Below are 24,781 nucleotides of genomic sequence, written 5' to 3' on the forward strand. Positions count from 1 at the left end.
TTGGAGTTGATGTATGGGGCAATACTACTGGGACACTTGACCCTGCGTACTAGAAGCCTATAAGGTTAAGAGAGGAAGACCCGTTAAGTGGTCGATTGGCGGCTGCCTCGGGGGGGGCATGACGTGCCCTCCGATCTTCCCTGGTGACTTATTTCAGCCGACCAGGTCCGCAGGTCAAATTTTCCAATCTCGCACAAGTTTATTACAATGGTGCCTTGAATGACTACTTTTGTCCGCCAGATTATGTACTGATCTCTTCTTACTAAGATATTATCCCTATTGCCTTGACAGTATCCGAGAATGTCCAAGAAGAGAAAGAGAGATCTGGCCCAGAGCCAGGATCAGGATCAGGATGACTCGATCGTTACTCAACCACAATCGGACCAAAAATCTCAGACAGTCGCACAGAGTTCCCCCGCAAACGCAAAGTCGAAGGGACAGCTGAAGCAAGAAAAATCGGAGAGGAGAGCCAAAAGGCAGAAGAAGTCGAGAGATCATGGAAAAGGAGAAGAAACATCTGCGGCCGTCAATACGGTCACTCCTACACCCGATCCAACTTCAACAGAAACAAGTGCAGGCAATGCAGAGCCGCAAGAGCAAGTCCCCGAGACACGCAAGAAACGAAAAGCCTCAAAAATAGAGAAGAATGACAGCGAACAGAAAACGACGACTCCCACCCGATTTATTGTTTTTGTTGGCAATCTACCTTTTGAGACCACATCAGAGCAAATAAAAGAACACTTTTCGAAACTCTCTCCGACTTCTGTGCGCCTCTCGACGGATAAAAAGACTGGGAAAAGCAAAGGCTTTGCGTTCGTCGAATTCGACAACTACGACAAAATGAAGACATGCCTGAAGCTATATCACCACTCCATGTTTGACCCTGACGGCAAAGATGGAGAAACAGGCGCAGCCAGTGATCAGGGAAATCTCGGGGAACAACAGTCGCAGAGGCAAGGAAAGAAAAGCAAAGGTCGAAGGATAAATGTAGAGCTGACTGCTGGTGGTGGTGGCAAGAGTAAAGACCGCAAGGCCAAAATCAAAACGAAAAATGACAAGCTCAAAGAAGAGAGGGAACGAAGAAGGTTGAAGGAGAAAGCTGAGCGCGACAAGGGCGATTCCCAGAAAAAGGGCCCGCCCGAGACTGGTGCAAATGCCATTGTTGTGGCTGGCAGCGAGGTCAAGGATGACCGTGGGGACATTCATCCCAGTCGACTGTCTCGTGTGAAGCATTGACCGATCAAAGATTTCGCTGTACTACTAAAATGCAATGTGGTCTTGAAGGGGGCTTGCTACCGCTGACACTGCTGGTGCCGCCGCTCAAGATGTCGGATGCGAATCCCTTCCTATATCAACGCCTTCTTTCCCACCTAGATTGCCGCTGTATTATTCGTATGCGCAAGACCATCCCCAAACCAAACCTTTCTGATATGCATCCAGAAGCTGGCTAGCCCACACGAAGGCCATATTGTTTCGGAATGAGGAAACGGCAACGCAGACAAAGTCTATATCCACCTCTTGCGATGCACCTGGAGTCAAACCAACGCAAAATCCCAAAACGTCCCCCAACCCCGAACCGGACCCTGAAGACCACTAGAGGATGGTACACCTCGACTTCTTCTTGGTTGTCGTAGGCCGAGGATTGAGGACGGCTCTGTTGTAAGATGAGTACCATACACGTCATGGAGGAAGTGAGTGGTCTCTTACCTGATGGCTTCGTCGAAGACACTCTTTAGATTTCGTTGTGTGAGTGCCGAACACTCAAGATATTTGACCGCTTTGATCTCCTTCGCCACCGCTAGTGCCTGCTCGTAGGACACGGGTTCCATCTTTTTTGCCCTGAGATTGTCCGCCGTTGCTTTGTCTTCCCTCAAATCTAGCTTTGTTCCGACGAGGATAATGGGTACATTGGGGGCGTGGTGTTCAATCTCGGGATACCACTACAATCAGGATAATTAGTTCCAACGTTACCAGATTACCAGGCGTGATGGGTAGGTACCTTTGCCTTGACGTTGTCGAAGCTTGGAGGTGAGACGATGGAAAAGCATATGAGGAAGACATCGGTCTGCGGATACGATAATGGGCGTAATCTGTCATAATCTTCTTGTCCTGCTGTATCCCACAATCCCAGTGAAACGGGCTTTCCATCTACCATGACACTGGCGGAGTAGTTGTCAAAGACTGTGGGAATGTATTCGCCGGGAAATGCATTGGTGGTGTAGGATATCAGCAAACAAGTCTTGCCCACGGCACCGTCGCCAGTTACCACGCATTTTATGGATTGTGTCGGTTGCGCCATGGTTTGTAGATTGACTGGACTTTGTGAACGACCAAAGAGGTGTCGGGCAAGCCTGAGATTCAGCAGTTATCGTCGTGTGGACGATTTTCCACTTGCAGTGGCAGGCAAAATGCCCGTGTGATTTGGCGCAGGTTCAACAGAATGAGCGGCGGATTGGCAAACGCGAACCGTGTCCAGCGGTTAGGGCGCGTTTGTTGTGAACGGGTTTGTCGAGCTCGTCGTGTAAAAGTTGCACGGTGGTTTAATGGGACCTGCAGTTTGATGAAAGGATCGAGCTGGCTGACAGCTGGCCGAGACTGGTAAGTAGACACCGCTTGATGCAGTGTAAGAGTAAGTGCACGGGTAGTTTGCAGCAAAGGCGCAGGGACGGTGGCCCAAGTAAGAGCAGGACGAGGAAAGCTCAGGGTCCAAGGGGGGGGAGTTTTCGACAGACACTCCACTACCTCGTACTTGTCGGCACCGTCCGTAGTCGATGTCGCCCGGGGTGGTTTGTGGTTTTGAACCTGAGATTCAGATAGGGATAGTCGACGAGTCAAAGAAGCCAGCCAAGGAGTTATGACCACTGGCTGAGGCAGTTTCTGAGACGGCTGGAGTGTTGGAGACTTCGCTGGAGAGGAAATCTGCGACAAAGGAGCCAATGGCTGGCGCTGCAGGTTGGGCGAGGGACCAACAGGAAGCATTTCGCGGCCGGTCAGCAAAGCAAAAACCGTCACCAGCCGTGTCCTTGTCCAGTTTCGCATCATCTTGCCCACTCGTACCGTCACAAGTTTCCACAAAGCTCCTGTCTCTTCATCTCCGTCGTCCTCAAACCGGATACGGAGGGTGCTATACCTCGTAGACGGGCTGGTGAGCCATTGGCACCCATTGGCAACCACGTTGCTCTCACCTTGACGACAGCCCGCTCCTCACCGGCCTCAGTGAAGAATGTATCTCGTTGTCGCTACCTACCGTGGTCACAAAAATACCCTTTTGCCGCTCCATAACCTCCGATCTGTTTCTCGAAGCCCTCCTCGGCCATCACATGTGATTTTGTACTGTTCAGAGGGCAGAGCCTGGACCACTTTATATCAGTGAAAGAACGCCCTTGAAGGGAATAAGATGGGAAACAAGAGATAGATAAATTTGCCCAGTGCAGCGTAAACGCCCGTTTATGTGTGCACAAGGCCCTATGTAAATAAAATAAAAGTATGGCAGTCAAAGGAGTTGGCTATGAGCTGAGGCCGTCAAAACATCCAGGGCATATCCCTACATTTGCTTCGCAGAGCCAGCCAGTGTCTGGCTACATTCCCATGATCCTCGTTTCGCAACACACTATGAATCGCAAAAGTACCAGTCGTGCATGGGACTCTTTCAGCCAGCACCAAAGTACACAGATACGAGAAGTTTGTCTGGGCATTGATTACCTATTGCTTCTGAGTTGCCATATTGCTATCTCTATATTTGTCACCATGTCGCAACGTCTACTCGTATTGTTCGTGAATTAGTTGGTTTCATACCTGGATTAGCTTTGACAATATCGATCGGCGGGGCTCAAGAGGAGCACATCGATTTCAAGGATCTAGCCCGTTCTCTGAATCAAGATCTGACCAGCGTGTGTGTGGTTTGGTCCCGAGCAAGCTCTCGCTACGGGGCAGTTGTAGCCAAGCTGGGGCTGTTGCAGGGCCGACCCTGGGGCGACTGGGTTCCTTAGGCCCCTACGAGTACAGGCTACGACGGACACTGGCAGACTGGGCCCATCTGCTAGTGCCGGCTGGTGCTGTGGTTCCTAAGCCTTTGGTAAGCCCCCAAAACAGATAATGATGGGCATCTAATAGGCAAGAACCCCCTACAGTAGGTACTGACTAACATACGCCGAAGCCCAGCTGGTCAAGGGCTCTTTTGACCCTATCCCAGCATTTCTGTTGGTCAAAGACCACTGGCATCAGACTTCCAACCCGCCTGAAAGAGAAAAAGTGATTAGTGGCCACGCCTATTCCTTCTTGACATGCACCAACCCGCCGTCAGTGCAACAATGACTGCCTGTCCACATCCCCTACCAAGACATTCTGGACACACACCAATTGCCATTTCGGTTCTCCGTCGTAAAGCAACCCACCCCGGCGACTGCCGAGCACTCGAGTACGAATTTGTATATTGCTCAGTCGACTCTCAGACGGCGGCCAAAGGCAGATCGTTGGTCTTCAAAAGTCAGGACATCCCACCTTGGTGGCCGGATTCCCTTCGCTTCCAAAAGCAGGCATCGAGGACTTCCCTGAATGTACGAGCAAAGTTCCTGAAGATTCACAGGAAGTCATGACGAGTGTGCTAATATCTTCAACCAGCTATTACCTCTATGGTGACTGGATGGCCATATTGTTTTCCTCCTAATGTGTTTGCAATTGTCCTGCGATCGTCCGCTGGACTCAATAAGGCTGGGGACCTGTCATCGCCACAACCTACACAGCCTTGGGATCTGAGACGGGAGAATTCGAACCTCCTCAGCAGTTATAGTCCCAACCATGTCTACCCCTGGTTCAAAGAAACCACAGCGTCGATTTCAGTTCATTGACAATAGTGATGTCACCTCGATGGGTTCCAATGCCACCCAAGTGCGGCGCCATGTCATGCAGGAGTACATGAGAGAGAAGCGATGGGAGGCTCGCTCACAGACAAAGGCTGGCGACGGAGCTGAAGCACCGACTCGAAAGAGGCCAGACAGGCCCAGATCGCAAACACGATCGCGCCAGCGACGTCCGCAAACGGCGCGTTCCATCCCCGCGGACTTTCAGGACTCAGCAATGGGGGCAAATGAAGGAGTAGATGTAACGGAGAACCTGGATGGTACCGTCGATGAGATCGATCGTCAACTTCCCTATCCTGGGGTGGTACGGACGAAGCCTTCTACTACTACCTTCCGTCTAGGATCGACAGCCCTTGCCAAGTTGGCAGATATGGTCCCCGATGCTCCATTCACGCCGCCGTCTTCTACCAGGTCCACTGATTCATTATCACCGCAGAAGCGGCACTGGACATCGACTGGCCATTCATCTCTCAGTCCGGAACCGCAGTCTTATCTGAGTGCTGCAAGGACCGACCCGTTCGACGCTCTACCAATGGAGCTGAGCCCTCAAGACCAGGAACTCTTCGATTTCTACGCAAATGTCATGCCCGCGTGTTCATATGGGTTTGAAAGACGTAGCCCGCTTGCACACAATTGGTATCTCACCGTCTTCATTCCCGAAGCCATGAAAGGGGCCGTGTGTTTCCAGAACACCATTCTCGTCCACGCTGCCAACACCCAGGCATGGGTCCAAGGTCTCCCAGAGACACGTCTTGCCATCGAACATCGAGCCAAAGCATCGCAACTGCTCCTTCATCACTATCAGCAATACCCTCATGACACTTCAGATGCCACCATATCCGCCACAATCTCTGCTGCGGCATTGGAGGACTTTGACCCACGTATCGAACGCCGTGTATACGCATGGATGCACTGGGAGGCTGTGGTGCAAAAGATCAGGGATCGGGGTGGACCTGCAGCTCTGGTCCAAAACAACAGATTACAGATGCTGATCAACTGGTCCGATTACATTTTCTCAGGTTATAAAGGTCATGGTGCTACATTCTACTTTGACCACCAGTCATCACCAAGCCACTCAACCCAACAAGAAGCTGAGGTTATAGCTCGTAATGAGCTCGCGGAGCAGTGTGACGAGTTCATCACGTTCCTCAAATGCGCCGAACACCTTGCCCTCGTTCAAGCAGGCCTGCAAGTAAACCCGATCTCAAGGAATCAACAGCCCTTGCGCTATTCAGTCTTTTCACCTGGGCAACCCCTTCACAACCTCCTGGCAAGTCCCAATGGCCCACGCTACACGGAGACGGGACAGTTCAAGCAGATTATTTCCAGGTTGGCTGCTCTGATGACGATCAATACAGCCATTTGGGAATACCGGCACTCGATCGAAAACAGCGAGGCATTCTTTGCTGAGCTCATGGACAACATCGTGCACAACGACTTGGATCGACATATCTCAGTGGAGGCACTGATACAGATATTATTGAGCGGAAGTAGCAATCCTGTCCTGTTGCATACCGAAAGACCCTGGTTTGTTGGCCGAATGCTAAAAGTGTCCAAGCGATTGTCCCGACCGACGTTTGAGAGGCTGAACGACTTGCTCCTAAGCTTCTTGTCACTGGGACCTGGGCTCGTTCCCGTCATGGTGGATTGGGAAACCGAGCTGCGCACAGAGATACTGCAAGCGCCTTTGGTCAGCTATCGGTCCCGATTCATGCTGGAACCACCCTGATTTCTCGGTTCTTTGGCGGCCCAGACTGGGCGAAAATAACCCTTTCAGCTTTTCTCGCTTGTTTCTTGCTACCGTCTGCGGGGCTCACCAGCACCAAGGCTCAACAGTTCAAAGGTTGTCTGGTGCGGGCATTACCGGACTTCCCACAGCCTGTGCTAAGGGCTCGAAAACGCAGAAGATCGGCGCCATGTGCCAGACCCTGTTCTTCTCTTGCCTAAGAGCCAGCGAATGAAAGGATCAGGCCCCTCATTGTCTTTGTCCTAAACCATTACCTCCTGGCAGCCTTGCAGTGCCCTGGGCCTGCCCTGGGCCTTGAACCTACTCAAACTTCAGTGTACATTCTAAGAACGGGGACTTTGGACACCAAACCAGAAGCCACTGCACAGTTGAGATTGGTGGCACAATGCTGGGGCAGTTGGTTTCAGACCTGCGGCTTTTCCGCACCCTCGGCACCGCAATACGAAGCGCAGCTCTTTGGTGGACATTCGCTTGCTTTGGGGGGCCTCTTAAGCCTTTAAGTGGCCACAGGGATCCGGGGTATGAGCTATCTATTTCCACTGTTGCCGACAGCACCGTGCCTCTCGACGGTGTTGGTTGTGATAGCCTGGCCATTACTTCGTCCCTCAGTTTGTCAATTTTGGGAATCTTCGCAGCACCTTAATTGCTTCCCAGTTTGCGTCTTTGACACGGCAATACCTGTTCAGGAGTATATGCCCACTTTTGGAAGGTAGTACTGCCACCGGGCAGCTCCAGATGCCAGCCAGATGCTTTTAGTAGGCTTCTGTTGTACTTTTGCTTGCTTAGGGGCGCTTCTGTTTGGTTATGGTAAGTTTCATTGCAGTCTCCCTCTCAGCGATGATCTCCATGGAATAGAGATCACCTCAACTACCATGCGACGTACCTGCACCAAGGAGCAGAGCTACGACGGCTTAATGGACCAGCAACGACTGCTCTCCTCTTTCGCAGACACTTTACTGATAAGTGACGGGTGGGACGAGTAGATTCAGGCATCATCTCCTCTTCGATCGCCCAGACAGACTTCGTCAACCGCTTCGGCAACGGAACTTTAGCGGACAACACAGCAGGTGGAATTGTATCATCCTTTACCGGAGGCGCTATAGTATCATCACTCTTCCTCAACGTGCTCTCGGACAAGTATGGTCGACGGGCCGCCATCTTCCTCGGAGCCCTATTAGCATGCCTAGGAGGCGCACTGCAAGGCGGCGCAAACAATGTCGCAACTATCATCATAGGTCGGGTAGTCGCTGGTCTGGCCATTGGGCTGCTATCGGCCACGATCCCCAACTATTGTTCAGAGGTTGCGCACCCGAAATATCGAGCCCTTCTTGCTGGGCTACAACAATGGAATATCGGACTTGGGTTTGCTTCACCGCTGGGCAATGGTCCCCTTGTATCTGCTAGCTAACGAGATGGTAGATTTTTATGTGCCCAATGGATCGGCTATGGAAGCTCGTTGGTCGACGGCCCTTTCAGCTGGAGGTTCCCACTCTCGTTCCAAGTGCTACCAGCCGTGGTCCTTGCAGCAGGAATTTGGTTTCTGCCCGAGAGTCCTCGATTCCTCGCTGAGCGCGGAGACACGGTTCATGCTCATGCGGTCCTGCAAAGGCTCCACCGAGGTCAAGAGCTTGTTGAAGCCGAGTACAAACGCATCCAAGACAATCTTGAAGCGGAGAAAAGGTCTCGCTTGGCGTGGATCGACATGTTTCGCGAGCCGCACCTCCGACGGCGGGTGTTGTTGGCTTGTGGGATACAGCTTTTCACGCAAACATCGGGGATCAATGTCATCAACTAGTAAGTTTCCAGCAACGTTAGTCAAAAGATCGCTGGGTCAATAGTTTGTGCTTGAAGAAGCAACCGCGTGATACTGATCTGAGAGTAGCTACGGGCCCCGTATCTACAGCTATCTTAATTTCAGCACCACCAGGTTGGCACTCGCCGTCAAGGGATCTGGGATTTGATATCCGGTACTAATACAGCACAGGTCTCTAATGATTATCGGCATATATGGTGCCCTCGCCCAGGTCTACAACACCATCTGCATCGCATTTGTGGACCGCGTGGGACGAAGAAAGCTTCTTATACCATCCATGATTGGTATGGGAGCAGCGCTCTGCGTCAATGCCACGCTTTCGCATTTCTACATTGAAGGGACACCAGATCCCGGTCGCAGTAGCAACGCCCTGCGCGCCTGTGTGGCCATGTATTTTGTCTTCTCGGTGTTTTTCACCAGCCTGGGATGCATTTCCTGGATTTTCAGCAGCGAGATCTTCCCGACGGCCATCCGAGCCAAAGGCACCTCGTTGTCCACGTTCACAAACTGGGCAGTGAACCTCATCTTTGCACAATGCTCACCTATTGCGCTTTCGAAAATGGGTTACCGATACTTTTATATATTCAGTGCCTTCAACTGGGTCGCCGCAGTCGTGGTTTATTTCTTCTACCCTGAGACACAAGGTCATACCCTCGAGACCGTGAATGAGTTGTTTGGGGATTTACAGATCCACAATTCTGTTGGCTCGCCTGGGAACGTGACGGCTGCCGCCGTGGATGGAGAGAAGGTCCGTGTGGAAGAACAAACGACAGCGACAGGCCAAGATCAGCCTCCTACGTCGGTGAAAGCGAATTAGACGGAATTGCAATCATTGCCCCTCACAATGATGTTGGGATTCGGGCTACCAGACGACGCCAGAGCCTAACAGGCGCAACAGGTGGGCCTATCAGGTAGTCGGCACAGCACATAGGTAGACAATGCGGCGGGACATGTTTGTGATAGTCTGTTAGGGTATCCCTTGGCCATGTTCGTTTGCTCTGGAGAGATGTCTCAGCCGCGATTTACCGCTTGTTGGCGAATGGGCAATATGGCGATATATCTGTGGTCCTAGGGCAGCATCTGTGCCGTGCCACGAGCGACATTTTTCACCATTACCATACCCACACCCAGGCGCTCAGGGGGGACCCAGGGGGGACAAATTGAGGATATCCGACTGGCCCTGGAACCCTGCGCGATCGGCGAGACCCCCTGGACTCATTAGGGCGGAGTTAAGCAATGGTGGGCACGGTCGGCCACGCGATAGGATGACGGTCCCAAATGCCACGCGAAGAACGAGCCTTAGCTACAGACCGAACAGAGAGCAGCGATATTGATGGGATTGAGAAGAGGGGGAAGAAGGCTCGAGGGAACACGGGACGACGACCTCGTTGCGGAATATACAAGATATATATCATATATGACCCCCAAATTGCCCTTCTGGTTCGCGACCTGACAAAAGTGGCCATTCTCTCGGGGGTAAAGCGGCTGTCACCACCCAAGACTACTACTGTTAGTTCCAGGGAAGAGAGACATGAAAGACTCTCACGAATGCTCTAGCCTGACCATGCGTCTACTCGGTACGGGTCACAGTTAGCTACAGCCCTGTCCTACCTTGCTCAACACCAACCCACTCGCATTACCACTCCGGACTCTTTCACAGACACGACTGCTACCAGAGACAGGCATGAGGAGCTCCAAGAATCGGTCAGGACCACTATACGATCGGCGTTTGCCCACCAGTCACCACGCAGCCATGGGATCGAGAGCATCCACTGTTTGCATGCATTTGATGGACCTGACATTCAGCCTGTCGCCTCGCCCACGCCCAACGACAACGCCCACTTGCTCCCGCTATTGAAAGACCTAAAAACGGAAGAAAGAGGCAGACCTAGCAGGGACCCAAGAGGGGAATACGAAGGAGGAGAAGAGGGGACAAGTCGAGGGGGAGGGAGGGGGGGCCATCGCACAGGTATCCGCTTCGAGGTCTCCAGCAATCAAGCCAGCCCTTTCCATCTTCCACCCGCACAGCCAGAGACCCTAATCATGTCCAATGACGCACACGGTCCCCGTCAAAAACCCGTCCTTTGGTTAAAAATGTCATGGGCTCAAGTGGGGGACCAACAAGCGCCCCAAGGGCACAGCTGCCCGGTGGTAGTGGGTGGAATGGGTGTGCAATGGGCTGTGGATATGCTTCCCTTTTGCCCTTTTGCCCATTTCCCTTCCTTTTCCCAGGCCCTTCCCATGCTTGTGCCCTTGCCCTTTCGCTTTTCCCTTGTCGTCTGGTGGGCGGGTTTTTTTGGTCGTACGGCTCGTACCAGTGAAGGGGGTTGATCAATTCCCAAATCGCTCTGCCTTTCCTTTGCACACGGATATCATTTTGTTTTGGTTTTTTCCCTCCCTCTTCTTTTCCTGTCGCTCATTCTCAGCGATATCGCTGTCTTCCTCCGAACGCACCAACCGGAGCTGCGGGGTCCCTGTCTCCGAATCCGGCAGCCTTTGACCGGCCCAGACAAACTGTCCTTCCCAGGCTCTTGTGGATTTTATCTTTGCCTTTTCTGTATGCGTCACCATTTCCCACCGCAGTGCTGTCCCAGCATCGAGTCTTGCCGACCTTGTGAGCGAATGAGCGCAACGCAACTCTCGACTTTCGCAGTCTTTCCTCGCTTGGTTGGCTGCTTGGGGCTGGAGGACGGATGGGCGACCAAGAACTGATAACGCCCCGGTCGATGGGTCGCCCGTCCGACGAGGCTCTGAGAGATGAACCGTCCACCACCGCGCCCATGGCCAGCACAAATCACCCGGCCGAAAACGGGTCGGAATCGCGACCCGGGTCTCCTACTGCTGAGTCGCCACCCAGTGAGTCGGGGACAAAGCCAACCGTCCCCATGCAGAAACGACGACGGGTGACTCGAGCCTGTGATGAGTGCCGGCGCAAAAAGATCAAGTGTGATGGCAAACAGCCTTGCACGCATTGCACCGTCTACAGCTACGGTGCGTGAACCTTATGACTGGCGTCTAAGCCCATCCTTGCTCTTGATGCTGTTGTCGCTCATGGATTCACTGATGGCGGCCTTTCTAGAATGTACATATGATCAACCTTCGAATCGAAGGCGAAATCCTGCCCCACAATATATCGAGGCTTTGGAGCAGAGGCTGCAGAAAGCCGAGTCAGTCCTACGCTCAGTCTTGCCGGGGCTTGACCTGGACGATCCCAAGTTTGACGTGCGGACCGTAGAACAGCTCATCGAGGCAGGTCGTGCAAACACCAGCGCCACCGCCACCGCCCACGCAGGTGCCAATGTCGATGTCAATGTCAACGGCAATGGGACGGGCAGTGGAACTACGAATGCGAATGCGAGACCAGCCGCCGACCCGCCAAAAGCCGATGATGATGCTCAACTCCAATCGATGGTCGACCGGACCGGCAGTCTCGATCTTGACGATCATGGCAATTGGGACTTTCATGGTCATTCCTCCGGCTATGTCTTTATGAGAAAATTTCGGGCGCAGTTTGGCGACCAGTTTCTGTCCGAATACCGCCATCCCAGCAAGAACCGCACAATCGCGCAGGTCCTCGAGTCACCCAAGTCAGCCAACTCGTCGCCGATCGACTTCAACCTCTCTCACCACATTGATCTGCCTCCCCGAGAGGTGGCTGTGGAGTTGTGTCGCAACACCCTCGACGACTGCTGCGCTCTCATGCGCCCGATCCACCGACCGACATTCTTCAAGCGCCTTCACGCTGTCTACGATACTGATCCCGAGCAATATAACAATCGTCATGTCCAGTTCCTGCCTCAACTCTACGTGGTCATGGCGGTCGGGTGCCTGTTTTCCAAGACAGAGAATGACAACACCATGCTGGATCTGAAAGGTTACAAGGAGGCAATAGAACAGGGGTAGGAACCATTACGCCTCATTCTGACAACGTTGTCTTGTACTGACGATGTATCAGATATCAATACTTTAGCACCGCCAAGCAACTACTCGACATTACGGATTGCAGGGATTTAGTGACTATCCAAGCCATCGTCTTCATGATCCTCTTCTTGCAGTCTTCGGCCAAATTACCCACCTGTTACGCATACATTGGCATTGCCCTGAGGGCGTGTTGTCGGCTGGGCCTGCACCGCAATCTGCCCATCAATTTCAATCCCATCGAGTTGGAAGAACGAAAGCGAATATTCTGGCTGGTGCGCAAATTGGACTGTTACGTGGGCGCTGTACTCGGGCTCCCACAGATGTTGAGCGAAGACGACATCGACCAAGAATATCCTGCCGAGGTCGAAGACGATTACATTACGGAGCAAGGAATCTTGCCTATGCCGGCGGGCACATTTCCTCTGTTGAGGGCGACGAACGCTCATACCAGGCTGACGATGCTTCTGCGAAAGGTCGTTCGGTACATCTATCCTCTTAAAACGCCGGGAAACCCCAAGACCGAGCCGGTCTATAGTATCAGCCACAGGAAGATCCGTGAGCTGGAAAGAGATCTGCAGAACTGGATGGACCAACTGCCGAGCGAGCTAAGGCCTTCGGACAATGCTGGACGGGATCTGTCACGGTAGATATTGACAGGACGGGATTGCGATCAAGAGCTAACGGTGCATAGGGTGCAACAACATCTGCGAATAAGCTACGCTCACGTGCAGATGATGCTCTATCGGCCGTTTATACATTATGTATCACAAGCATGTCAAGCGCGCAATGTGGACAAGAGGAGCTTTGCTTGTGCGGCGGCGTGTATCAGTGTTGCCCGGAACATTGTTCACATCACCAGCGAGATGAAGAGGCGAGGTTTGTTGGTGGGCGCGTACTGGTTTGTCATGTATACGACGTACTTTGCCATCCTATCGCTCGTCTTCTTCGTCATTGAGAATCCGAACAATCCCACCAGCACCGAGATCCTGAAAGATGCAAAGGAAGGGCGCGACACGCTGGCAAGTCTTGCGAAGCGAAGCATGGCTGCCGATCGGTGTACGCTCAGCCTGACGGTAAGCTGCAGCTGGTGACGGGTATCGAGATTCAACGCTAATTGCTCCCAACCTTGACAGGGTCTTTTTGATGTTCTTCCCGAGAAACTCAAGGAGCGGCGAAGTTCGCTCAATTTTGCTCCAGCAAACAGTCGAAAGCGGCCGCCACCAGGTCCCGAAGCAGGGCCACAGCAGGAGAGATCCAATGCCGGCGAAGTGAGCAACCAAGTCACCTCTCGAGAACACTCGGCCACGCCCAGTCGAGCAAGGACGTTGCCCTCGGACTATCTGGCCAAACTGGCGAAGAGAAACTCTCTGCCCGACCCGGTCATGTCGAGTTTCTCTGAGCACGTGCAGAATGCTCAGCTCGTAGGATTTCAAAGCCCCTCGACGTCAACCCCCATGTCGCCCAACTATCAATATACGCCGCAACTAGGGAATGCGCAAATACCGGACTTGAAGAATGTCATGTTCCCCAGCGACAATCCCTTTGCCTATCCCAATCCTCCGATGAGTGCGCTCGAATCGACAGACGGGCATTATCCGTTCTCCGAAGCCAGCATGACGCCCAACGAGACGAATCTTTTTGGCACGCCGAGCAGTAGCAGCCATCTGATGCCCATCCCGACGCCTCATTTTGGGAGTTACGATTATCCATTTCCGCAGGGCTTGAGTGAAAGCCCCAGCTTAACGCAGCAGTTCGGGACCCAGGCCGGACGAGACTACACCACGCCCTTTACAGACATCCTGATGCACCATTCGCTCGGAAGCGACATGAATCATCTGGGCGGCGTCCCGAACACGACAGAATCAATGAACGTGGGAGGCGAAGCCAGTGCGTCGACCAATACAGACGAGTACTGGAAACATATGAATGGCGGCCAGATCGGGGTAGGGGCTGGCCTGCCACAGGGAGTGCAGGCGAACCTGGATTACTTTGGCACCGAGAGCTGGAACCCGGGATGGGTCGAGCAGCATTACGGCAACACGCAGCATTGACGATTTGGGGGGAGGGAGGAGTGGGTGACAATTGGCGTCTCGGGGAGTTTTGCGGGGATTGGTAAGAGGAGAGGGCTTCGGCATGAATTCAGGCATGGCGGAGATGGTTTTTGGGCAAACGGGCAAATGGGCAAAACGTGCAAACGTGCAAAGGGTTCTTCAATTCTCTAAATGATACCACAGATTGAATGGGTATGAAGCTAAGCTAATAGCATATTGGCCACGGATACATAGTGACTGTCTATTTCTTTCTCTTTCCTCTTTTGTGGATGTGTGTGTTTACGCCGTCCTAGATGTCGTTTGTCCCTAGAAATATATATCTTGGTAACTACCGAGTGTGACGAATGGAGATGTCTACCACACGTCCAAGTATCTCCAGGGTGGGTAGGTAGACGGATGCCTAGGTGGACAGGCTAGGTATACGAATTAGGTAGGTAGGTAGTCAGGTAGTATTGCCGCGAGGCACCTATTCCCTGATTGACTCCTGGTTTGGAACAGCTGCAGAAGGGGGAGAGAGCAAGATGGATTTGGCGGTGTGAACAAGGCACGAGGGAAAGAGGGGGGGGGGGGGACTGGGATTTTGGTTCGGACTCCGGGTTGGTGCTGGAACGGATAAGATCTGCGCATGATTTGATACCTGTACATGCACGAGTAGCGAGAGCGAGAGCGAGAGAGTCCATGTATCGAGGGGATGAGGACGAGGTTGGTATGGGTAGATATCTAGTAGGTAGGCATCTGGTAGACCGACAGAGTGAGTGTAGAGGAAGGTAGAGAGGTGAGTACTCAGTAGAGGGGGAAGAGTCGAGGATACAGAGGTGACGGGGGTTGGTAAGAGTGACGACAGCGATGACCAGGGTGATTTACCTCCCCCTACATATTATACGAATACGTACCGCAATAAAAATAAACATGACTACATGGTCATGTCTCGTTCCATACAAGTACAGTGGTAATTAGTGTAGAGATGGGGACAGATTCTCCCGGATATATGTACCGGATGATAGTCGACGATGGTAGCTACCAAGTACTCTGCTACTGCATCAATGTATTTAGTTAGCCTTGGTAGGTATGTGGTATGTCATGTTTTTGCCCAGGGGGAGCAAAAAAACCATCCAAGATTTTCCGCTCTTTGCCCTCTGGGCCCCCTTGTGCTGCGCATTGCTCTCTTGCGTGGTTGTTTTTTTTTTCCTTGGACATTCTTGGAATTCTTGGAGTCTTGGAGTCTTGGGGTTTCCTTCCTTCCCACACCCTGCACGCCTTCCAAGACTTTCCGCCAGCATTGGCATTGGCGTACTCAGCACTCATACTCGAACAAGGAGCGAGGTACGCGTAACGCTGTACGGAGTAGGTAGGTAGGTAGGTGATCTGATCGCCCAGGATCGGGAATGCACGAGGAGATGGAGGGGGATGACGAGGCCACTCATTTCCCATACACTTGTGCAATTACAGGGGAAATTTCTCCAGGTGACATTAAGTAATTAATAATGAACAGGCTAGGTTGGAAGGGTGAAAAGGTGAAATGGCTTCCTCGAGTACCCAATGCACCAAGTACCAAGTACCAAGTACTGGCCTCTCTCGGTGGTGCACAAGGATCACATTGTGCGTAACAATTACAAGGTCACTTGGGTAGCTGTCGCGAAAAGCAGCCGAGGTGTGACCTGACTTGGTCGGTGCAAGGACCTACACACTTGCACATAAGATAAGGTACATGATCATCACGAGTAGCATTGTTTGTGGTACCGAGGACTCGGGTTCGGTGCTGGTCCTGGTCCTGGTCCTCGTGGCATACAATTGTGTCCAAGTAGGTACAAGTGCAAAGCTTGAATTAAATCGTTTGATAACAATAATGGGTGGTTGGGTTACCGAGCACACCGAGTACGAGATACCAAGTACATATCTAAGTAACTAGTAGTTGGTTGTTAGTGCATAGTTAGTATTTCGGTATCGTGGACCAAGTGGTGACCAAGTAGGTCTGGATGGGCCTGGTTGGAGCTTCAGTTGATCTTGATCTTGATTTTGTGGAGAGGAATGATAGGAGGGCAGGAGGGCAGGAGGGGTACTACTAACTGAATACTCGGTATACCATGTTATCTACCGTGTCTAACCACCACTGACCCGAGTATGGATAACGAGGTAGAATGCCATCATGCCACTTTATGCCTCCTACGACTAAATGAGGGGTAGTTCAGGACCAACTCCTCCCTTCTCCATCGCCACCTCGAAATGCATACACCCAGACACCCAGAACACCTTCAGAGGTTCTAAGAACGAGTACCGCGTCCGCCTTAACATGACGTGAGCTTGGAGTCCTAACCCATATCAAGCACGGCCGCCAGGAAGCCCCTAATCCAGCTCGGCGATTTCGTGATTCCCGTCACACTTATCGTGATTCTACACAGTATGCAAAGGTGTCCTGATCCAACGCCACGCTGCCCTCCAACAAACCAGTCTGGCCTAGTCTCGTCGTCACATGGGAAACATATTCGTAATGACTGCCCCAAAAACGAGGAATAATTTCTACAAGTAGATTAAGTCGCCATGATATCGCCGATGTGAATCCCTCGCTACTGACGGAAAAGCCATGGCGAGACCCAAGAAATTCCGGCCTTGGTACCAACTCTTGGGTCAAAGGGTTTTTTGAGTTTCCATTCCCTTTCAGCCAAGAGGGAGGAGGACGCTGGGGGCGCCAACTCTGACAAAAGGTTTGCCACTTCTTACCACGAGCACACGTATCATCCGCGCCGAATAAGGTAGAGTGGGTGAGGACAAAGGTGCTGCGCCTCCCTGAGCATGTCTTGGTGCTGGTGTTCCTCCCTTGGCCAACTTCTCGTCCCGCTGGCTGTTGTTCCAAGGATTTCCGACGTTCCAAGAAATCCAAGACTCGTCAGGGTTTCATCAGGGGCTCCATTCCGCTCTCAGCTCCTACCCGACTCGTTTTCTGACCTTTCCCTCGGCTTGCGAAATTAGCCCCCAAAACAAGAACCCGTAAAATTGCTAAGAGGGATTGGCATCTGAACCGTTGACGCCGCAGAGGAAAGGTGTTGAGATGGATAATCCCGCGGGGAAAAACGACTCGACTCGACTCGACGTGCAGGGCCACAGAGTTCGTATCACGCTGACTGCCGACTTGTCGATGGACTATTGCAAGAGCTTTACAAGGACAAGTAGTTGGCCGCAGTTGACCAGAAAATGCCCCACCACGACGCAGGCAACTGGTGGGCTGCGTTTGGCGGGATTGCGTAGTGTCTTGGCACTTGCCAATGCCAAGGCGCTAATTGGTGACTGGTCCATGGATCCTGCCCATCGACGCCGTCATTCGCTTTGGCCTCCTCCCTCCCGAATTCTCTCTTTCGGTTTGTTCTCGTTCACTGCCACTTTCTGCATGTCAAACCAACGGCCAGATGCGTTTCGCCTTCTCGCTCTGCCTCTCCTAACTCTCGCCCTTCCTCTCGCGCCCACACGCGCCCTCCCCCCCTCTCGTCCGTGAAATCACTCCTCGCCCTTGTCTGTCCACTTTCTGACGAGCCAGAGGGACCACCCCCCAAGTTCAGCTCCTCGCCCTCTTTCCTGCCTCATCCTGTTATCCCCCCCTTCTGAGTTTCCTGAATGGCTCCTTCCCCCGTCCAACTCTACTCATTATTGCTGCACCCACCCCCTCCCTCTCCCAAAAGAATCAAAACCCCCCCGGAAGCAAAATACTAGTCGTAGTCCTCTTCTCTTCCGTAAATTAAACCTGCTCCTCTCCGAGCCTTTCTCTCTTCTTGCTTCTCAGACGACTTGTGCAAATTTACCATCCTTATCGTCGTCACCATAACCGCCGTGTCCGAGTCAGAGGGACCGATATACTTAATAGTAGTTCAGTCTCCCGCGCGCCCGGCGAAACTACTCAGGCCAGCAAAAAAAACCTTCCAACCATCTTTTCTCCCACCCGAAAATTTGGTTCTCCTTCACCCTTTTTCTTCATCCTCAACTTTCACTTTTCCATCACCCTCGTCACCATCTTGGCGTGATTCTTGTTCGCGTGATCGCAACTGGCATCGCGGACACGGACTCGCAGCCTCGCGTTCCAAGTTGGTAGCTGTTCTATTCCGCCGCCAAGTATCGACATCGCTCTTGGCGCTGCTTTCGAGCCAAGGAAACAATGGCTGACCTGGGGGAGACCAACACGCCCACTCCCAATCCTACTGCTCCTCAGGAGGTGGTTCAGCAACAAGGTCAACTCCAGCAACAACCGTTGGCCTCAAATCAGCCTGCGCCCAGTGTCAACGCTGCCGGCGAGAACCTGCAGTGCCAGTGGCAAGGATGCGGCGAGCGCTGCCCTTCAGCTGAATTGCTCTACGTGAGCCTCTCTCCTCTTCCTAACTGATGACGCGCCCTAACTGTGTGACTCTAGGAGCACGTCTGCGAACGCCATGTAGGTCGCAAGTCGACCAACAATCTCAACTTGACCTGCGCCTGGGGTCAGTGCCGTACCACCACGGTCAAACGCGATCACATCACCTCCCACATTCGCGTCCATGTGCCCTTGAAACCTCACAAGTGCGAGTTCTGCGGCAAGGCCTTCAAACGTCCCCAGGACCTCAAGAAACATGTCAAGACTCATGCCGACGACAGCGTCATCATGCGCTCTCCCAACATGGAGCCCGGCGGTGGGCAGCGTCAAAACCAAAATGGCCTGGGACAAGGTGGGCATTACGGCGCCTCATACTATGGTCGCGGTCTGACGGGACAAGTGCCTCCAAACTACTATGCCCCTGCCATGCCGGGCCCGCAAGACTACACTGGCCAGCATCACCCCAATCAGTATTACCAGCCTCACCCTCAAGTCCAGGTAAGCATGCCTCTTGGAAATTCGGGCGCTTTGTGGCGAGGGTTCTAACACCGAAACCGCAGGCTGGACAACACCCAGGCTATGGCCCAGTGACATACTATAGCACTGCACCTGCAACCACCTACGACTACGAAGCCCGCAAGCGCGGCTATGACGCTCTTGATCACTTCTTTGGCCAGGTTAAGCGCAGAGAGGTCGACCCAATCAATTTCCACAATGTCAGCCGCCGTCTATTTGAGCTCCAAGGTCTTCAGCTGCCACAAATTATCCCCGCCGCGATCCCGACTCCCGCTTACCAACCAGTGTCGGTTGGTGGTGGCTATGGACAAGAGGATCCCATCCAGGCCTACAGCTTGCCGCCAATGGGCAACGCGAAGACGAGGGAGGACTTGACTTCTATCGACCAAATCCTCGAGCAGATGCAAGCCACCATCTACGAAAACGATGCTCATCTCACAGCAGGTGTCGCACCAGCCGGTTCCGGATATGTGACGTACGCCCGCTCGAGCAACAGCCCTCCGACCTCGTCCCATCTCCCGTCAGCTGCTGCTCCCGCCAGCGCCGCCTCGTTGCTCCAGCACGGTCACCAAGATAGCATTGCGAGCGCCACGGACGCCAGCACACCGGGTCTTACTCCCCCGTCGTCGGCACAGAGCTACACGTCCGGCCAGAGCCCCCTACCAGGCCATGCCGCACCAACCAGCAGTGCCATGTACCCGACCCTGCCAGCTAGTGCGAGTGATATGGCGTACGCGGCTGCCAATGCCGCGACACTCAGTGGTCTCTACGAGAGTGATGACCGTCGTCGCTGGGATGGTGGCCGACTTCAACGTGCTGCCCCTGGTATGGTCAAGGACGAAATGGATATTGGAAGCGACGGCTCCGTCACTCCTCCAGCTTCTTCTGCCAACAAAGATCCCTCCAACAGCAAGACAAAAGTCTCGCCACAGGATAGTGTTATTGATCCTGCCCTCGCGAGTGTTGAAGGGTCCGAGACGCCCAAGAGCGGCGAGTCCAAAGATAGTCCTGATCAGACCGAGATGTGGGTGCAAAACATGCGTCTGATCGAATGGATGCGCGAGTTCATCAAGAAGAAGCTCCAGAGCGGCGATTATGAGGACGGCCAAGGCGCGGACAAGGATGTTGCGCGCAAGGACTTGACCGAGCATCACGACGCCGACATGACTGGCACAGAGGAACACAAAGAACAATCCGAGGAAGAACAGCTTTACCCTGTGCTGCGGCACGTGGAAGAAGCGGCCTAATTTAGTGGGTTATTGATGATGTGATCATACCAGAAGTGGCGGAAGATGTCAGGTTCTGTTCAGATATTGATGAAAAAAAAGGAAAGGTTCAAATGTGGCTTTCACGGAAGCCTCACGGGCGTTGGATGGGCTGGCTATGAATCGATGACTTTTACTCTTTACACTCATCACTGTGATAGTCGAGGCAACAAGATCAGACTGTATGGATGATTATGACACCAGGCCTCCTAGATGTCGACTCTGAGTTTTACAATATGTGCTTGCTTACGTTGATGTCCTCCTCCTTTTACAAGAGTCCAGCCCAGGTCACATCATTTTCGGCTGCTCTTACGCTGAATGAAGTCTTTGCTGGGGCGCAGCCGGCCATCTGTGGGGGAAGCTACCGTGCTCAAGTCTTGCTCTTGGAAGGTATTCTCGAACCGCTGTGCGTGTATAGCGTGTAGCGTGAGAGGAGGGAATGAAGAGGTTAGGCGTCGGGGGGAGATATGAGGTTGTACAAGTAGGGAGAATGAGGTGGTCTCTCAAAGCGCAGAAACAGACTGCAAAACGGACAAAGAGAAAGGATCAAGACCACACCAATTTACAAGTTAAGTGCATGAACAAGTACAAAGAATACAGGAGGAGACCCGGGAACTGAACTATGTAGGTCACAAATATCTGTTGTGTTGTACAGTGTGCGTGTACTGGGTGGGCCTTGGTATGACCTCGAATCCATCTACTTCTACTCGGTACTCTGTAACTTCTCACTTCGCATTTCTCACTTCGCACCGCAGACACCACGCGCCATCTCCGTCCTCTGGCCATTTCCCTACCGGCTTCAAATCCACAGCATCTTCTCCCGTCAGACTAATTACGTTATAAGAACGAAGCCGGCCCTGGCAAAAAAAATGCTTCGTCAATCAGGTGATTCTTGCAGCAAAACCTCGCTGCCAATTTACTTGCACGGATGTGCTCGGGAATGTCATACCAAGATCATTCTGACCTCTCATGATGGACTTGATCCATAGTCACCTGTTTCGGGACCCCAGGCACCGTCCCCTCCGCAAGATGGCGGGCGGCGGCTTTGTCAAGATTGGTTCGAATAGTCTCGAGAGGAGTGCGTGCACGCGCGGACAAAGGTACACACACAAGACTCTGGGGCTAGCATTCGACCCTCCGAGCATGGCAGTGCTTGTACAAGCACTTGTATTTGTACTCGGTACACGGTAACAGGTTAGGTACATGTCCCCAGCGCCGAAACACATCTCATGACCTTACTTGACCTCTCGACAAGTCTCATTTAATGGTGTGTCAGTGCTACACGCTCCCGGTGAGTGAGTTTCATCGATAATACTTGTAGAGCATGCATCTCTAACTATCTTTACCTTAGATATACGTCAAAAATACATTCAACCAAACAGTCTTCCTCATCTGAAAAAGGAGCATACAGAAAATAGATCATGCCGGTCTTGGTACGCAACTTTGAGAATGTGGTCCGAGGAGATGTTGCGTCCGTCGGGGGCAAGAATGCCTCGTTGGGCGAGATGATCGGTGGCCTCAAGGCAGAGGGCATTGTGGTCCCGCCTGGCTTTGCAACGACCGCCGATGCATATTGGCGTTACGTCGACGCGAACGATATCAGAGGGAAGATGACCAAGCTGATTGAGGAGTGGCAATCTGGCAAAACAACTCTTCCCGAAACCGGCCAGGCAGTGCGAAATCTGTTTCTGCGTGGTGACTGGCCGGCCGATGTGTCGACTGCCATCACAAAAGCCTACCAGGAGCTTTCGACGCAGGCAGGCATCAAGGATCTGTCCGTTGCTGTGCGTTCCAGTGCCACGGCCGAAGACTTGCCCGACGCCAGTTTTGCGGGTCAACAAGAAACGTTTCTGAACATCTCGGGTCAAGCTGCGCTGCTCAACGCCTGTCGACGTTGCTACGCTTCGCTCTTCACAGACCGGGCTATCAGTTACCGTCAGACTGCCCATTTCGATCACCTGAAAGTCGCTCTCTCTATCGGCGTCCAGCGCATGGTCCGCTCGGATGCTGCTGGCTCTGGCGTCATGTTCACTCTCGACACCGAAAGCGGCTTTAACAAGGTTGTGCTTATCAACGCAGCCTGGGGTCTGGGCGAGAATGTCGTCCAGGGCACTGTCAATCCCGACGAGTACCAAGTCTTCAAACCGCTCCTCACCAACCCTGACCTGGTCCCGATTATTGAGAAGAAACGGGGCGAAAAGGCCATGAAGATGGTCTATGGAAATGAGCATATGCCAACTCGCAATGTGCCCACCTCAAAGGCAGAGAGGAACAGTTTCGTGCTCAACGACGCGGAAATCCTGAACCTGGCACGCTGGGCGTGCATTATCGAGAACCACTATAAATGTCCCATGGACATCGAGTGGGCCAAGGACGGCATCACTGGGGAGATGTTCATTGTACAGGCGCGGCCAGAGACCGTGCAAGCACGTCGTGAAGCTGGCGTGTTCAAAACCTACAAGATTGGCAAAAAGGGCCGTGTTTTATCTACCGGTCTCTCGGTTGGCGAGGCCGCCGTGTCGGGTCGTCTGTGCCTCATCGAAAGCGCCAAAGATATCGGCAAATTCGTCGATGGGTCGATTTTGGTGACGGAAACGACTGATCCGGACTGGGTGCCCATCATGAAACGAGCCGCAGCCATCATCACCGACCACGGCGGACGAACGTCGCACGCAGCAATTGTCAGTCGTGAACTGGGTGTTCCTGCGGTCGTCGGCACGGGAAATGCCACATACATCCTGCACACGGGACAAGATGTTACCGTGTCCTGTGCCGAAGGGGACACTGCGTTTGTCTACGAGGGCATCTCCGACATCACCACCAAGGAGGTCGACGTGACGGGCCTGCCAGCTACACGGACAAGTGTCATGCTCAATCTTGCCAATCCCGCCTCGGCCTATCGCTGGTGGCGTCTGCCCGCCGACGGGATCGGACTGGCACGGATGGAGTTTGTTGTTAGCAGCATCTCAGTCCACCCGATGGCACTGGTCCATTTCGACAAGTTGAAGGATGAAAAGGCCCAGGCAGAAATTACTCGACTAACAGCCGGGTACAAGGACAAGCCCGACTACTTTGTCGACAAGCTCTCGCGTGGGCTCGCCTGCTTGTGCGCGGCCGTGTACCCCAAGCCAGCCATCATCCGGATGAGCGACTTCAAGACCAACGAGTACGCCAACCTGATCGGCGGCAAGGACTTTGAGCCCAAGGAGGAGAACCCGATGCTGGGGTTCCGGGGAGCGTCGCGGTACTACTCACCCCGGTACCGTGAAGGCTTCGCACTGGAATGCAGAGCGATCAAGCGACTCCGTGAGGACATGGGCTTCACGAACGCGATTGTCATGATCCCCTTTTGCCGGACGGTCAACGAAGCGGCCAAGGTGATGGAGGTCATGGCGGCCAACGGGCTGCGGCGCGGCGAGAATGGCCTGCAAGTGTACGTCATGTGCGAGATCCCGTCGAATGTGATCCTGGCCGAGGAGTTTACGCGCCAGTTTGACGGCTTCTCGATCGGGTCCAACGACCTGACGCAGCTCACGCTGGGCGTGGACCGCGACTCGGCCGAGCTGGCCGACCTGTTTGACGAGCAGGACGCCGCCGTCAAGTGGATGATTGAGCGCGTCATCGCCGTCGCACGCCGCGCAGGGCGCAAGATCGGCCTCTGCGGCCAGGCCCCCAGCAACCACCCCGAGTTCGCCGCTTTTCTCGTGAGGTGTGGCATCAGTTCCGTCTCCGTCAGCCCGGACAGTTTCCTCGAGGTCAAGAAGCACGTCATTGCGAGTGAAAAGGCCGCGGCGGCGGCGGGAGAGGCAAAAACGAATGGTGTGAGTGCGTGATTTCACGCTTCACTCAGGGGGGATAGGGATTGTAAATCTGGGGTATTCTTGATCTCTTTTGGTGAGCTTTGTCTTGGGACTTGTGTGTAATCATACCATGTGTTCATATGTTTGCCCCCTTCAGGACTTTGGTCGTTGTAGTAAAAGGAAGAGGAAGGGCTTCTGCAAGGACGGGTTGTCAGAGTCAGAGTCAGTGTTAGATTTGTTTGTACTTGATCGCTCGAACTCCCAACCTATTCAACCCATCCCTTTTGGTCACCCATCACCACGTGCCCTTTTACCCTTTTTGTAAACCAATAAGCAGACGTAATTTGACGCACTCGTACACGTAAGTAGGTAAGTCATGATCCTCTTTGTCTCTCTCCCCCTCGGCGAATACAATCCTTTCAGCACGCCCAAATGGCCAGATCAATCCCGACTCCCACTCCCACAAACATAAACTC

The 24,781-nt window shown here is 53.1% G+C and overlaps 7 protein-coding genes across 7 annotated transcripts; 6 read left to right on the top strand and 1 right to left on the bottom strand.

The window, feature by feature from the left end:
* Window positions 1-300: 300 nt before the first annotated feature.
* Window positions 301-1,236, top strand: AYO20_05095 (hypothetical protein; the record flags this gene model as incomplete). Its single annotated transcript, XM_022643389.1, has 1 exon — window positions 301-1,236. One exon carries the CDS (start codon window positions 301-303, stop codon window positions 1,234-1,236), a length of 936 nt encoding a protein of 311 aa, XP_022500726.1.
* Window positions 1,237-1,703: 467 nt separating this feature from the next.
* On the bottom strand, window positions 1,704-2,299 carry AYO20_05096 (hypothetical protein; the record flags this gene model as incomplete). The annotated part of the gene is made up of 2 exons (XM_022643390.1): window positions 1,704-1,940; window positions 2,000-2,299. 2 exons carry the CDS (start codon window positions 2,297-2,299, stop codon window positions 1,704-1,706), a joined length of 537 nt encoding a protein of 178 aa, XP_022500727.1.
* Window positions 2,300-4,797: 2,498 nt separating this feature from the next.
* Window positions 4,798-6,588, top strand: AYO20_05097 (hypothetical protein; the record flags this gene model as incomplete). The annotated part of the gene is made up of 1 exon (XM_022643391.1): window positions 4,798-6,588. One exon carries the CDS (start codon window positions 4,798-4,800, stop codon window positions 6,586-6,588), a length of 1,791 nt encoding a protein of 596 aa, XP_022500728.1.
* Window positions 6,589-7,478: 890 nt separating this feature from the next.
* AYO20_05098 (hypothetical protein) lies at window positions 7,479-9,236 on the top strand (the record flags this gene model as incomplete). The annotated part of the gene is made up of 5 exons (XM_022643392.1): window positions 7,479-7,569; window positions 7,626-7,968; window positions 8,026-8,400; window positions 8,489-8,533; window positions 8,591-9,236. The coding sequence occupies 5 exons, from the start codon at window positions 7,479-7,481 to the stop codon at window positions 9,234-9,236; spliced, it is 1,500 nt and encodes a 499-aa protein (XP_022500729.1).
* A 1,876-nt stretch (window positions 9,237-11,112) lies between these two features.
* Window positions 11,113-14,391, top strand: AYO20_05099 (hypothetical protein; the record flags this gene model as incomplete). Its single annotated transcript, XM_022643393.1, has 5 exons — window positions 11,113-11,275; window positions 11,406-12,318; window positions 12,375-12,983; window positions 13,032-13,413; window positions 13,474-14,391. The coding sequence occupies 5 exons, from the start codon at window positions 11,113-11,115 to the stop codon at window positions 14,389-14,391; spliced, it is 2,985 nt and encodes a 994-aa protein (XP_022500730.1).
* Window positions 14,392-18,532: 4,141 nt separating this feature from the next.
* AYO20_05100 (hypothetical protein) lies at window positions 18,533-20,487 on the top strand (the record flags this gene model as incomplete). Its single annotated transcript, XM_022643394.1, has 3 exons — window positions 18,533-18,730; window positions 18,785-19,222; window positions 19,285-20,487. The coding sequence occupies 3 exons, from the start codon at window positions 18,533-18,535 to the stop codon at window positions 20,485-20,487; spliced, it is 1,839 nt and encodes a 612-aa protein (XP_022500731.1).
* Window positions 20,488-21,926: 1,439 nt separating this feature from the next.
* On the top strand, window positions 21,927-24,338 carry AYO20_05101 (hypothetical protein; the record flags this gene model as incomplete). Its single annotated transcript, XM_022643395.1, has 1 exon — window positions 21,927-24,338. One exon carries the CDS (start codon window positions 21,927-21,929, stop codon window positions 24,336-24,338), a length of 2,412 nt encoding a protein of 803 aa, XP_022500732.1.
* Between the last annotated feature and the right edge of the window lie 443 nt (window positions 24,339-24,781).

This window comes from Fonsecaea nubica (assembly GCF_001646965.1).
Source record: "Fonsecaea nubica strain CBS 269.64 chromosome Unknown Scaff28, whole genome shotgun sequence".
Taxonomy (NCBI): domain Eukaryota; kingdom Fungi; phylum Ascomycota; class Eurotiomycetes; order Chaetothyriales; family Herpotrichiellaceae; genus Fonsecaea; species Fonsecaea nubica.